Below are 12213 nucleotides of genomic sequence, written 5' to 3' on the forward strand. Positions count from 1 at the left end.
GCCCACCCAAAGACACCCAGGACTGGTCCTTACAGGAGCTGTAGGGTGTACAGGCCTCCAAACACACCTCGGGGGAGGTCTGTGATCTTGTTCCCATAGAGAACCCTGGAGAAAAGGCAGATGAGAGGGAGGGGTTAGAAGACAGCCCTCTAGGCCCTGGCACAGCCCTGCAGGTGCACCATTTCTAGGCCCTTTACATTTCCCAAATCCTAATGGTGTGTGTTTGTTACAGCAACTTGCCCCCAGATGGCAGTAAAGTGTCTTGAGAAAGGGTCACCAGTTGCTACTTTGCATAAAGACACCCTGTGGGCTGGAGGGAGGCAGCCATGGTCCTCAGGCTTCAGGAGCAGCCCCAACTCCCAGCCCTCACCGTGGACCCCATGGAAGCCTGCAAAGGGGCCTTTCCGGGGAACCTCATGGGAAATTAACCTGGTCCAGAATCCAAAAGGAGGCTGTAGAAAGAAGGGAAAACCCCATGGATGGGAATAATTAACATAGTTTTGCAAAGTTACAGGGAAAAAAATAGAATGCCAGACAGCACTGTGCAGTATGAGACTTCAAGTGTTTTTTAAAATGCTTTATTATTTTCAAAGTGTTCTGTATTGAGCATGAATTCCACGTATAATCAGGGGGAAAAAGCAGAAGTTCACAAAACACATCAAGAAGTGGGTTCAGGCAGAAGGTAAAAGCACCCAGAGGGCTTGGGGAGGGGGTCGTATTCCATTCCTACTGTCGTGATCGATCCCCACAAGCTATCCTGTCAAAGTTCACACTGAGTGAAAAGCCCTGTGTGCTGCTCATACACGGCTGCAAGATCATTCCAGGAGGATGCCACAGGAATAAAGGCTTTAAACTGGGATCTGGATCCGCACGTGTGGAGAGCTGACAAGGCTCGTGTGGCTTGAGTGGAGGAAACAAATGGGACAGAAGCTTGGCTTTGCCCAGTTAGCATCAGGAAGCCATGGGGACAGGACCAGATTCCATTTCAGAAAGTCTCTCAACCTGCTGTATGGAGAACGAAGCGGAGGAAGCAGGAATTGAAGCAGGGACATAAGGTCGGGGCTGGCCAAGGTGGACCCTGTCAATGGGGCCTATTGGATGACCTCAGCATGCAAGTTCCTGTATGGTGGGGTGGTGGCTGTGACCAAGTTCCCATAAAGCAACAGAAACTCACTTATATGGGTTATTTCATCTTTCACCCCTTCAAACTACCACATTCCAACTTGAGAGTGTTACTTAGAGGAAGAGCCCTGCATTTTGGCAGCCACCTCCAGGATCTGATCTCCTCAGCTAATGACAATGACTTATCAGCAGGCTGTTTTGTACAGCTGTATAGGTTGTACACTGCACAACTTGGTCCCACCCACTGTCTTAGACTCTACTTCTAGACAAAGCAGCGTGCGCAGAAGACACTGAGCTGGAAGCCCCCTGCACTCCCAACGGGGAGGTCTATTCTGTTCCACTTGTCAGGGCTCTAATCTATGCCAACCATGTGTCTGGTGCTGCCAGGGAGCAGGTGAACAAGTAACAAAAGGCCAATGCTGTGGGAAGTTCGCCCAATTACAGAGCACTCTCTGAATAGACAAAGTGGTGTGGGGCCTCGGAGAGTGAGGGGTTTGGTGAACTGGGAGGTGTAAACAAAGATTCCTGGGAAAAGTCCACGCTTCCCTGCCTCCTGCATGTTCCATGGACAGACACCACCCCCGCCCCCAGTAGACCCCGAGGGAAGGGAAATACTGGAAAGAGGTAGAGCAGCAGTTCTCTGTGGGTCGCGACCCCTTTGTAACAATGAAAATACATCCTGCATATCACATATTTACATTGATTCATAACAGTAGCAAAATTATAGTTATGAAGTAGCAACGAAAATAATTTTATGGTTGGGGGTCACCACAACATGAGGAACTGTAGTAAAGGGTCGCGGCATTAGGAGGCGTTAGGAAGGTTGAGAATCACTGAGGTAGAGAAACACATCACCCCACATCTTGGGATCAATCACATTTGAGATAAAAGACAACAAAGTGTGGCAGATGTCACAGCTGAATCCAGGGCCCAGGCTAGGGGTGCACATGGTGTAGGGAGGCAGGGCCATGTTGGCTGCTGCAAAGAATGCTGGGAAAATCCCCACCCTGGCAGGGTCAGCCTCCCACGTTCCAGGGAGAGCTTCCATGCTCTCAGCCCTAGAGTCCCTTCTCTTCTCCCAGCCAGTGAGAAGAGGGAGCTGAGCTCAGCAAGCTCTTTACTGTCAGAGGGGACCTGCTGAGGAGAGGTGGCATGGCCCTGCTCCTTCTCCCACACCCACCAGAAGGGCCCTGAGGGATGCCCCACCGAGGGACCCCTGGTGGTGCTACTCACAATGAGTTCAGGGAGCGGAGGCCCTGGAAGGCATCAGGTGCGATCTCTGCAATCTGGTTGTTGCTCAGGTCTCTGCAAGGTGAGCAGGAGGAGAGAGGACATCTGAATCTTTCAGCGGCCACTGCCTCTGTCTGGTCCTCTCTACCTCCTAGACACCATGGTGCAAGTGAAGCAGGGTTTTTTCTTTTTTGTTTTTGAAATTAAAAAAGTGAGGGGCTGAAAAATCCGTGGGCCACTATTGCCCCCGTGCACTCTGAGGGTTGTGCAGGTGGGGGGTGCTCCAGCTTGGGACCTTAGGGCACCCATCCTGGCTGTCCCCTCTAGCTCCCTCCCATCCTTAATTGCTCCTATAGGTGCCCACACTGAAATGGAGGTCAGGCACCTCTGTCACATGCCAGACTCAGCTCAATATCCCATTAGGCCTCAGGGCCACCCTGCGAGGTCCCCAGATCACAGACAAGCAGCCTGAGGGTGGCTAGCCCAGGGCTACTCAGCTGTGAGGGGCCGAGTCAGGACCTGGCCCAGGGGTATGGGACGCCTGGTCTAGGCTTTTCCTTCTGCCCTGCATTGGCAGAGAGAGGCACTCACATCCTCCGCAGCTTTCTGTAGGGAGAGAAGGCTCCTGGGGGGATGGACTTGATACCATTGAGCTCCAGGCGGCTGGAGAGAGAACAGAGGGGAAGTACAAGGGCCAAGGTCACCACAGCCCTGGGCATTGTCTGCTAGGCTCAACTCCCCCAAACACACCCTTGGCCCCTCCTGTCCCTGCTCCCTTCCCCCACTAGAAGCTGAAGTCTGGGGAAGATGGGCTGGCACAGGCAGAAATATCCTGTGATGTGAGTTCCATTATCCCAGACTCCATGGATGAAAGGTGGCAACAAATGAGGTTAAGAAACCAATTCTGGTAGACTCACTCAGCTGGGCTGGACAAATGGACCACAGGGGGATGTCCCCTTCCAGCCCCCTCAGCCCAGAGAGGCAAACTGTGTCTTCTCCATTTGCCACTGAAGGGCTTCAGAGCCAGTCCTGGAGCCAGCTCTGCACATACCACCAGAGCTAGCCCGTCTGCAGGAGCCCGTGTTCCAGCGCCTGCCCTGCCCTGCCCTGTACTCACATCTCCGTCATGGTCTCGGGCAGGTTGGCAGGGATGGCGGTGAGGCCTTTGCCGCGACAGTCCACAATGCCATTGCTGCAGGTGCACATGGCCGGGCAGGAGCCAGAGGAGAGGGTGCAGGTGGGCACACGCCCTGCCTCCCCCTGGCCTGCAGAAACAGGGGGACGTAACCTCAGGGTGTCCTGCATCAACACCTCCCTCCCCAGACACAGACTGATGGGTGGGGACAGGGTACATAGTGGCAGTTTCTCTGGATGAGGATGAGCCAGAGGGTATCACCAAAGACATATAAGATTTAGAATTTGATGTAACTCTGTGGGAGGTACCACCCAGTAGCAGGTGCTTGTCAGCTGAACTTAAATCTGAACTGGACTGCACCACAGTCTGAGTCAGACACTAGGAAACCCTGGCCTAGAATTCCAATGCTGCAGTTTCTAGTCCAAATCACTTAACATTTGTGAGCCCGAGTCACTTTCCATCACGTGAGGATAACAAGGACTGTATTTACTGAGCGCTTACTCTGGGCCACACGCTGTGATCAGTATCACATCTAAACCTAAAGAAGGGACAGGTACAGTGGCTCATGCCTATAATTTTAGCACTCTGGGAGGCCAAGGCAGGTGAATTGCTTGAGCTCAGGAGTTCAAGAGTAGCCTGAGCAAGAGTGAGACCCACATCTCTACTAAAAATGGAAAAATTAATCAGAGATGAGGCAGATGCCTATAGTCCTAGCTACTCGGGAGACTGAGGCAGGAGGATCTCTTGAGCCCAAAAGTTTTGAGGTTGCTGGAGGTTAGGCTGAGGTCCCAGCACTCTAGCTCAGATAACAGAGTGAGACTTTGTTTCAAAAAAATCATAAATAAATAAAATAAAAATAAACCCTCAGAGGAACTTATTATTGTTGCCATTATATTGGTGAGAAATGGAATCCTCAATAATAATTAATTTGTAGAAATTCTCACAGCTAATAGATAGTGAAACCAAGATTGAGCCTAGTGTCTGAAATAGGAGCCTTTTTAAAGACTGAAGCACAATTTATTTATTTATTTATTTATTTTTAAATTTATTTTAAATTTTATAATAAATTTATTTATTTTTAAATTTATTTAGTGTTAAATATGGAACACTTCATGAATTTGCGTGTCATCCTTGCGCAGGGGCCATGCTAATCTTCTCTGTATTGTTCCAATTTTAGTATATGTGCTGCCGAAGCGAGCACTGAAGCACAATTTATACAAAGTGCATAATGTTAAGTGTGTAGCTGGTTGAACAATCACCCAGACATGGAACATTTCCATTACCCAAGAAGGTTCTCTCCTGCCTCATAAAGTAATCACTGTATGAGAGCTACACCAAAGATTTGTTCTGCTTGTTTGTGAACTTCACATAAATGAAATTACATAGTAGGTTCTATTTTATATCTGGCTTGTTTTTTTTTTTTTTTGCTTAATATAAAAATCTCTGAGATTCACCAAGTTATATATATCAGTAGTTTGTTCTTTTTTTATCCCATTGAATGGATATATCATAATTAGTCAATCCATTCTCTTGTTGGTGGACATTTGGGTTTTATATCCAACTTTGGGCCATTATGGAAAATGCCTTGAATACTCTTGGACTTTTTGGCAGAAGCTACCTAGCATTGGAGCTGCAAAGTCATGGGGTGGACACGTTGGGCTTCAGTGGATCCTGCTAGCCAGTTCTGCAAGGCAGCTGAGCCAATTTAGATCTAACCTCTAATACATTCCCAGGTTACCCCCAGCAGTGACCACCAAAACCAAATGACAGAAAGCTATGAGAATTCCTGAAAAATTGTGACAGTGCCCTTCTCAGGAAAGGGTTTACCAAGGTGAACCAACTTCAGAAGAGAAAATAATGTCTGAATATAAAAACCAAGGTCTTCCAAATACAAAGAAAAATATTTCATTTCAAAGTAAAAATTGTTCAAGTGAGCTATCCCTTCCTATTCCTAAAACATGTGGGGCACCCACTCACACACTCCACACACATACACTCAGATGCACATACACACACATGCGCACACACTCCCACACTGCAGTTCTGAGCACAGCTGTGTCTCAGGAGTCTGCCAGTGCAATGGAAGGGGTGACAGCCACACCCCAGAGCCTCACACCAAGGGAGGCCAAGGGGCTGGGCCTAGGAGATGGTTTCCTTGAGAGCTCAGTGTGGCTGGCAGCTCAGGGTCCAGCAGTGTGAGAGGAACTCTCAGCTCCGAAGTCTTCTAACCCAGCAAACATTCCTTGCTCATCTATATATGCCAAGCACAGGCAAAGTGCTGAGGATATGGACAGAAACACCAGACGCAACTCCACGTGCTCACGGAGTCTGTCGGGGGACCTCATCTGGGGTCAGAGAAGTGTCCCTGGGCTTTGCAGGGTGAGAAGGACTGGGCAGGCAACAAAGAGGGCGCGGCTACCCAACAGGGGAACAGCCTGTGAGAAGCCGCGGAGGGAGGCAGCTGCTCCAGGGAGGGGCAGAGGCTGGGACACAGCGGGTGAGGAGCCTGTGGGCCCGGGGAGGCAAGGCTGGGCCGGCCCGGACTCTGGCAGGAGCGCTGGGGAGCACTTGGCAGCAGTGACCCAGATCGTGGGTCTTTTTAGATCAACGAGGACAGCGAAGAAACGGACGACCGATCAGGAGGCTCTCATGCACCCCAGCGGGGAAGTGCAGGGGCAGGGGCCCTGGGGTCTGCCTCACCTGGAACCAAGGTTCCAGGGCCAGTTCAGTGACTTGTCAACGTCGCAGAGGTGAAGCCGTGGGAGGCGGGGAGAGGTGGACATAGAGGGGATGAGGAATCGGGAGGGGCGGAGTGCGGTGAGAGGCCAGGAGGAGATGGGAGGAGACACTGGGCAGATACAGAAAGAGTCCAGGGTGAGACAGGCGGGGACTGAGAGGAGGAGGCGGTGGAGGCGGGCGGAGAGGACAGGAGGCAAGAAACTGGAGACAAAGACCACCGAAGGGAACGGGGTGATGGGCGGAGACAAAGTGATGGGCGGGGACAGGAGCGGGTGGGCGGGGACAAGAGCTGGGGGTGGGTCGGTGACGGGCGGGGACAGGAGCGGGTGGGCGGGGACAAGAGGTTGGGGGGTGGGTCGGTGATGGGCGGGACAGAAGGTTACTGATGGGAATGAGAGGGAACCAGAGGTGGGAACAGGAGGAAGAAATGGGTGAGGCAGGAGACTGAGCAGTTGAGAGCTGACCAGGGGCCCGGACCCACCTGAGCAGCTGAACTCGCTCTTCTGGACCTCAGCCACGTTGAGGCCACGCAGGTTGGCGGGGCCAGCGCACTGGGTGAAGAGCCCGATGGTTGGCCGCTGCCTCAGCCACTGCGAGAGCCAGGCCAGGTGGCAGTCACAGAACAGGTGGTTGGAGTGCAAGCGGCTGCAGGAGGACAGTGTGGCTCTCAATCTAGCTGGACCCCCAGCCCCAGGCAGACAACGCGAACCCGCCACCCAGGCAGGAGGCCACCCCCAGTGCTGCCCCAGGAGAGCCACGTACAGTGAAGACCCCAGCAGCTCCCCACTCCCTCAGCATGCTGGGGGCACACCTGTGGCTGGAGTGTGTCCAGCAAATATCAGTTGATCTCATGAGCTCATAGATTCACTGCCCCAAACCACCTGACTCATCTTCAAACACAAAAATAAATCATTTGTGTTCCAAGAAAAGTCAAATGTAAATAACATTGGATGCCCTGCAATTTTAGAGCACACCCACCCCTCACTCTGCTGAGGCCCCACCCTGCTGGCCTCTGGGGGTATGGGACAGGAGGAGCTCTGGCTCCTGCCCTCAGAAGCCTTCCCCTAGGTCCCAGCCCACTCTACTCCCAGCTTCCCCTGGTTAACTCACAAGGTCCGGAGCTTAGGCATGTGGTTGAAGCTGGACACAGGAATGGTGGTGATGTTGTTGTTGTTCAAGGTCCTAAAATGGAGAGAGAGTCCTTTAGCATCATCCAGCAGGAGCTTACCTGGGACAGGGCCTGTCCACTAATAAACAGGGAGGATCTCACACCTGTGGTGGACCAGTGGGCTTGAAAGGGGGAGAGGGGCAGGGAGGGAGAGCACTATATCAAAGAACACAAGATGGGGAGGACCCACCCTAGGAGAAAATCCTGAGCCAGGACAGTGACTGCTGTCAGCCAATTGCACCATGATAGCAAGTGGGGGGGGGGGCATGGTGCTGGGAGAGGGGTAGATCCTTCCCTGGCTTGGGCTAGCTTGGAAAAAAAAAGTGAGGTGTAGACAGAAGAGAAAGGGAAAGTCATTCCTGCCTCAGGTGTCAGAACCCCCAGATGACAAACCCAGCTGGCCTAGGCTTCACTGCCGCAGGTATGACCGCAGGAGCCTATGGTCCCCTCATGCTGGCAACTCTAGCAGAGCAGGTCTGCTGCCCGCTGTGCTCCCTGCTCCCACTGCCTGGGCCCTGGCACCTACTATGTGGGACACAGAAGGGGACCCCCTTCCTTCCTCATGTGGTACTTACAGCACCTCCAGCCCCCGCAGAGCCCGGAAGGCCCCTTCCTCAATGCAGCTGATCTGGTTCTTGTCCAGCTGTCTGTGAAGCAAAGGAAGGTTGTAGAGAGAAGAGCACATTGCCTAGAATAGGCGTGTCCAAACAGTTTAAACAAGCACTCCGTTAGTTTTAAAAAAGAGGTCCAATAGTAAATATTAATAAAAACTTTAGGCCAGGTGAGGTGGCTCACACCTGTAATTCTAGCACTCTGGGAGGCTGAGACAGGTGGATTGCTTGGGCTCAGGAGTTGGAGACCAGCCTGAGCAGGAGCAAGACCCCATCTCTACTAAAAGAGAAAAATTAGCTGGACATTCTGGTGGGCACCTGTGGTCCCAGCTATTCCAGAAGCTGAGGCATGAGATTACTTGAGCCCAACCACAGCACTCAACCCCAGGGTGATAGGGTGGGACTCTGTCTCAAAAAATAAAATAAAAAATAAAATAAATAGCTTAATGTTTTTCTTATTTGCAGTTAATAAATGTAAATACAAGTTACACGTATTAGATTCTTCCACCCAACCTGTGTATCCCCTGGGGAGGAAGCACCCCCACACCATATTTTGGAGACCACCTAGAGAGTGCCGGTAGCTGAAAAATGAGAGCACGTCCCAGGAGAAGTGGCAGCCAGAGCTGGCAAACAGATTTCAGCCTGAGTACCAGTCAAAGATTGACTAGAGGTGGCTACCTGGGGTGCTGCTTTCAGAACAACTGAAGTTGTGATGTGAGCTCTGTGGGAAAGAATGGGGTGATATTTTATTTTTATTTATCTATTTTTTTTATTTTTTCAGAGAAAGAGTCTTACTTTGTCACCCTTGGTAGAGTGCCATGGCATCACAGCTCACAGCAACCTCCAATAGACTACCAATGCCTGCCATGGTCAGGGAATGGGAGGTGTAACAAGCATGCCAGACATTTTTCCCCTCCTGAAAATGGCGAGCTGGTAAGCCTAGACCAGAATAAATTTGAATAAAATAATAAATCATTACATTTAAACAGCACTTGACAAAGTGTATTCATTTTGATATCTCACTTAAACCTCAGAACAAGCCTATAAAGTAGATATTATTACCCCCATTTCCAGAACAATATCTTGAGGCTCAGTGAACTTAGCTGACTTGCAGCAGCTTATATGATGTGTAACTAGAAAATTCACATCCAGCTCTCCCAGTCCACACAGGAAGTGGGCACTGCCAGGCAAGAGCCCATAGACTGGACCATGTGAACATCACCTGTGTACCCTAGAATTCTCTTTTTTTTTTTGAGACAGAGCCTCAAGCTGGCGCCCCAGGTAGAGTGCTGTGGCATCACAGCTCATAGCAACCTCCAACTCCTGGGCTTAAGCGATTCTCTTGCCTCAGCCTCCCAAGTAGCTGGGACTACAGGCACCCGCCACAACTCCCATCTATTTTTTGGTTGTAGTTGTCATTGTTGTTTGGCAGGCCCAGGCTGGATTCGAACCTGCCAGCTCTGGTATATGTGGCTGGCGCCCCAGTCGCTTGAGTTACAGGCACTGAGCCAACCCTACGATTCCTGACACTCTCCAACCTGGTCCCCAAGGGCTCCCTCTGAGCATTTGCTTGGCTCTCACACAAAATCACACCTGAGGGACAGGTAGATGCTGCCTGTTTCCTCCACCCCAGGTTGTTTCAGAAGATGATGCTGGCCATTAAGAGCCCAGGTCAGCTCCTTGGCTGCCTGGACCACACAGCCCTGGGAGACCTGAGACTGGAAAGGCCCTGTGCCCTTCTGCCTCCCAGCCTGTACTCACAGATTTTTGAGGTCTGTAGCTCCACGAAAAGCTTTCCTGGGGATGGCCTGGATGGCATTCTCACTCAGGTCCCTAGTGGATAAAGCCAAAGGGAGAAAAAATAGTGGTCAGAGAAGGGATGCCTTCCTGAAGTGCCATGATGAGCCACATGGCACCTGGACTGGTCATTACTGCCTTCCAGCACCTGGGACAGTGCCTGGCACACAATAGCCACTCGGTAAGCACTTGTTGGACTAATGGACGAATGGATGAATGAATGATGGATCTGGACAGAGGCACTCTGTCCTGGAGGGAGCTCAGTCCCCCACCACCTCCCTTCTCTGGACAGAGGGGCTGCGAGCTAGAGGGAGAAACCTGGGTCAGCTGTGTCCAGACCCGCCAGATCCCTACCCTGCCCACCAGACCCATAGAGGTCAGCCCAGCCCCCATGGCACTGCACAGGGATACGGGCAGCGAGCAAGGGGGGCTTCTTGATGATCCACAGCGGTCCTGGGTCATCTAGGGGGATTGCACCTGGGCCTCATGTCTGTCTTACTGATGATGGAGCTGAGGAGACACAACTGACTCCCCACTAACCCAGCCAGCAGGTGGCTGACCCACGTGTACCCTGAGAGCCTGGGCTTGTACCCATTGCCCACCACCCATGGCCCATACAGGCCTGGGGCTGCAGCACTGCTCCTTTGCCGGCCTGTCCTGTGGCTCAGAGGGCAGGGATCATGTCACTGTCCTGACATGAGGGGAAAGGCACTGTAGGGACTCTGCAAATCCCTGTCCTTGGCAAGCACCAGGCCAGCTTCTAGACCAGCAGTTCTCAACCTGTGGGTTGCGACCCACAGGAAATGTATTAAAGGGCTGCAGCATTAGGAAGATTGAGAACCACTGTTCTAGACCCTTCCTGTGGCCCTCCTGTAGGATTGGGCCTCCAGCACCCATCCAGATGACTCTCTTGCCCTATCAGCAGCCCCACCAGCACCTGCAGCAGATGTGTACAAATGCGCCTTTCCAGGTGGGCTTTTCCTTCTCACAGTAGTGGTAAAAAGCATGCTCTGAGCATGTCCTCCACCGTCTGGCATTGGTCAAAGGAGGAAGGAGAAGCTCAGAGAAGTTAAGCAACTTCTAGGTAACCTAACACAGCAGGACTGGGAGTGGGAATTGTTATCTCACTCATTTTGCAGAGGGAGGAATTGAGCTCCAAGATATAAAATAACTTGCCTGAGGTTGGACTAGGTGAGGATCCACACCATGTGGCCCAAGCCTCGCAGACACACTTGAGGTCTGTCAGGTGGACACCCAGAGACTGACTACCCTGACATGGGACTCCATTCTGCAGAACCCCCTTCTCCTGGGCCAGTCCCTTCTTTCAGTCTCTCACCCATAGGACCTGAGAACCCAGCTACAGCAGGAGCCCCTACCACTGTCTGGGGTTTCCTATTGAGACAAACCAGGTATGCCACAGCAATGTGCACAGGGGCCCTGGATGGAGAGGCAGAGCTCCAGCCCCGGCCCTCCTGGCTGTGTACCTGCAAGTCAGCCCCTTCCCTCCAGAGCCCCAGCTTCCTGTGTACAAAGTAGGGGGAATAAGAGCCTGGCAAAGTGACTGCCCCTAACCCCCGATGTCCATGCCTTCCCTCCCCCAACTCCAGTCCCTCCATCCTCCTAACTGGCAGCCTTCAGGAAGCCAGCCAGGCACCTGTGGTCTGCAGGGCCTTTGTCACCATCAGTGTCCCCCTCCCCCCATTCTCTCTCTCCTTGAAAGGTGGCATCTCAAGCCTGCAAAACAAACCCAGCTGTCTCTTTTACACAACTGTAACAGGCAGTTCCCGAGTTACAACTTGCATTTAGGAACAGACGCTATTACAATAAATCCCCAAGTTACAAACATCCAACTGACATACGACTTACACTTATGAACAGATGCTTTAACAGGTAACAGGTAAATGTTCCTCTTCCAATTTACATCAAACTCAACTTAAGAACAAACCTACAAAAACGACCTTGTTCATAACCTGGGCACTGCCTGTATCCCACCTTCTGTTCCTGACTGGGTCTTGCTTCCCTGCAGCCTGACACTCAGACACTCGCTTCTCCTTCTCCCGGCCTAAGTTGCCTCATTTGTCAAATTTGTAGGCGGGACCAGATGGTCTCTAAGCCTCCTCACCAATGTAGACCCACCTACAAGCTGACTACTCCAAGACACATTGCTATGGTTTGAATGTTTGTGTGTCCCCCAAGTTCAAGTGTTGAAACCTAATCCCCAAAGTGATGCTATAAGAGGTGGGGGTCTGTGGGAAGTGATTTGGTCATGAAGGCTCCACTCTTATTATTGCCTTATAAAAGAGGTCCCAAGAGCTGCCTTGTCCCCCTCATCAGGTAAAGACAGCCAGTAGGCACCACCTATGAACCAGGAAGCAGCCCTCACAACACACTAAATTTGCTAGCACCTTGAT

At 51.7% G+C, this 12213-nt stretch overlaps 1 protein-coding gene and 1 non-coding gene across 3 annotated transcripts in view; both read right to left on the minus strand.

Annotated features, from left to right (window-relative positions):
- The window catches only part of SLIT1 (slit guidance ligand 1), a 177273-nt gene that overhangs the window by 51770 nt on the left and 113290 nt on the right, over positions 1-12213 (minus strand). For both annotated transcript variants that reach the window (XM_053584668.1, XM_053584670.1), the window contains 8 exons: positions 9767-9838; positions 7970-8041; positions 7337-7408; positions 6708-6871; positions 3470-3617; positions 2944-3015; positions 2356-2427; positions 34-105 (listed from right to left, as the gene is read on the minus strand). In XM_053584668.1, the coding sequence (XP_053440643.1) occupies positions 34-105; positions 2356-2427; positions 2944-3015; positions 3470-3617; positions 6708-6871; positions 7337-7408; positions 7970-8041; positions 9767-9838 (744 nt within the window). The remainder of the gene's footprint in view (positions 1-33; positions 106-2355; positions 2428-2943; positions 3016-3469; positions 3618-6707; positions 6872-7336; positions 7409-7969; positions 8042-9766; positions 9839-12213) is intronic.
- On the minus strand, positions 4582-4688 carry LOC128582683 (U6 spliceosomal RNA). Its single transcript, XR_008379130.1, has one exon. It is a non-coding gene; the product is annotated as a U6 spliceosomal RNA (small nuclear RNA).

The sequence above is a fragment of the Nycticebus coucang genome, chromosome 3 (assembly GCF_027406575.1).
Source record: "Nycticebus coucang isolate mNycCou1 chromosome 3, mNycCou1.pri, whole genome shotgun sequence".
NCBI classification, from domain to species: Eukaryota; Metazoa; Chordata; class Mammalia; order Primates; family Lorisidae; genus Nycticebus; species Nycticebus coucang.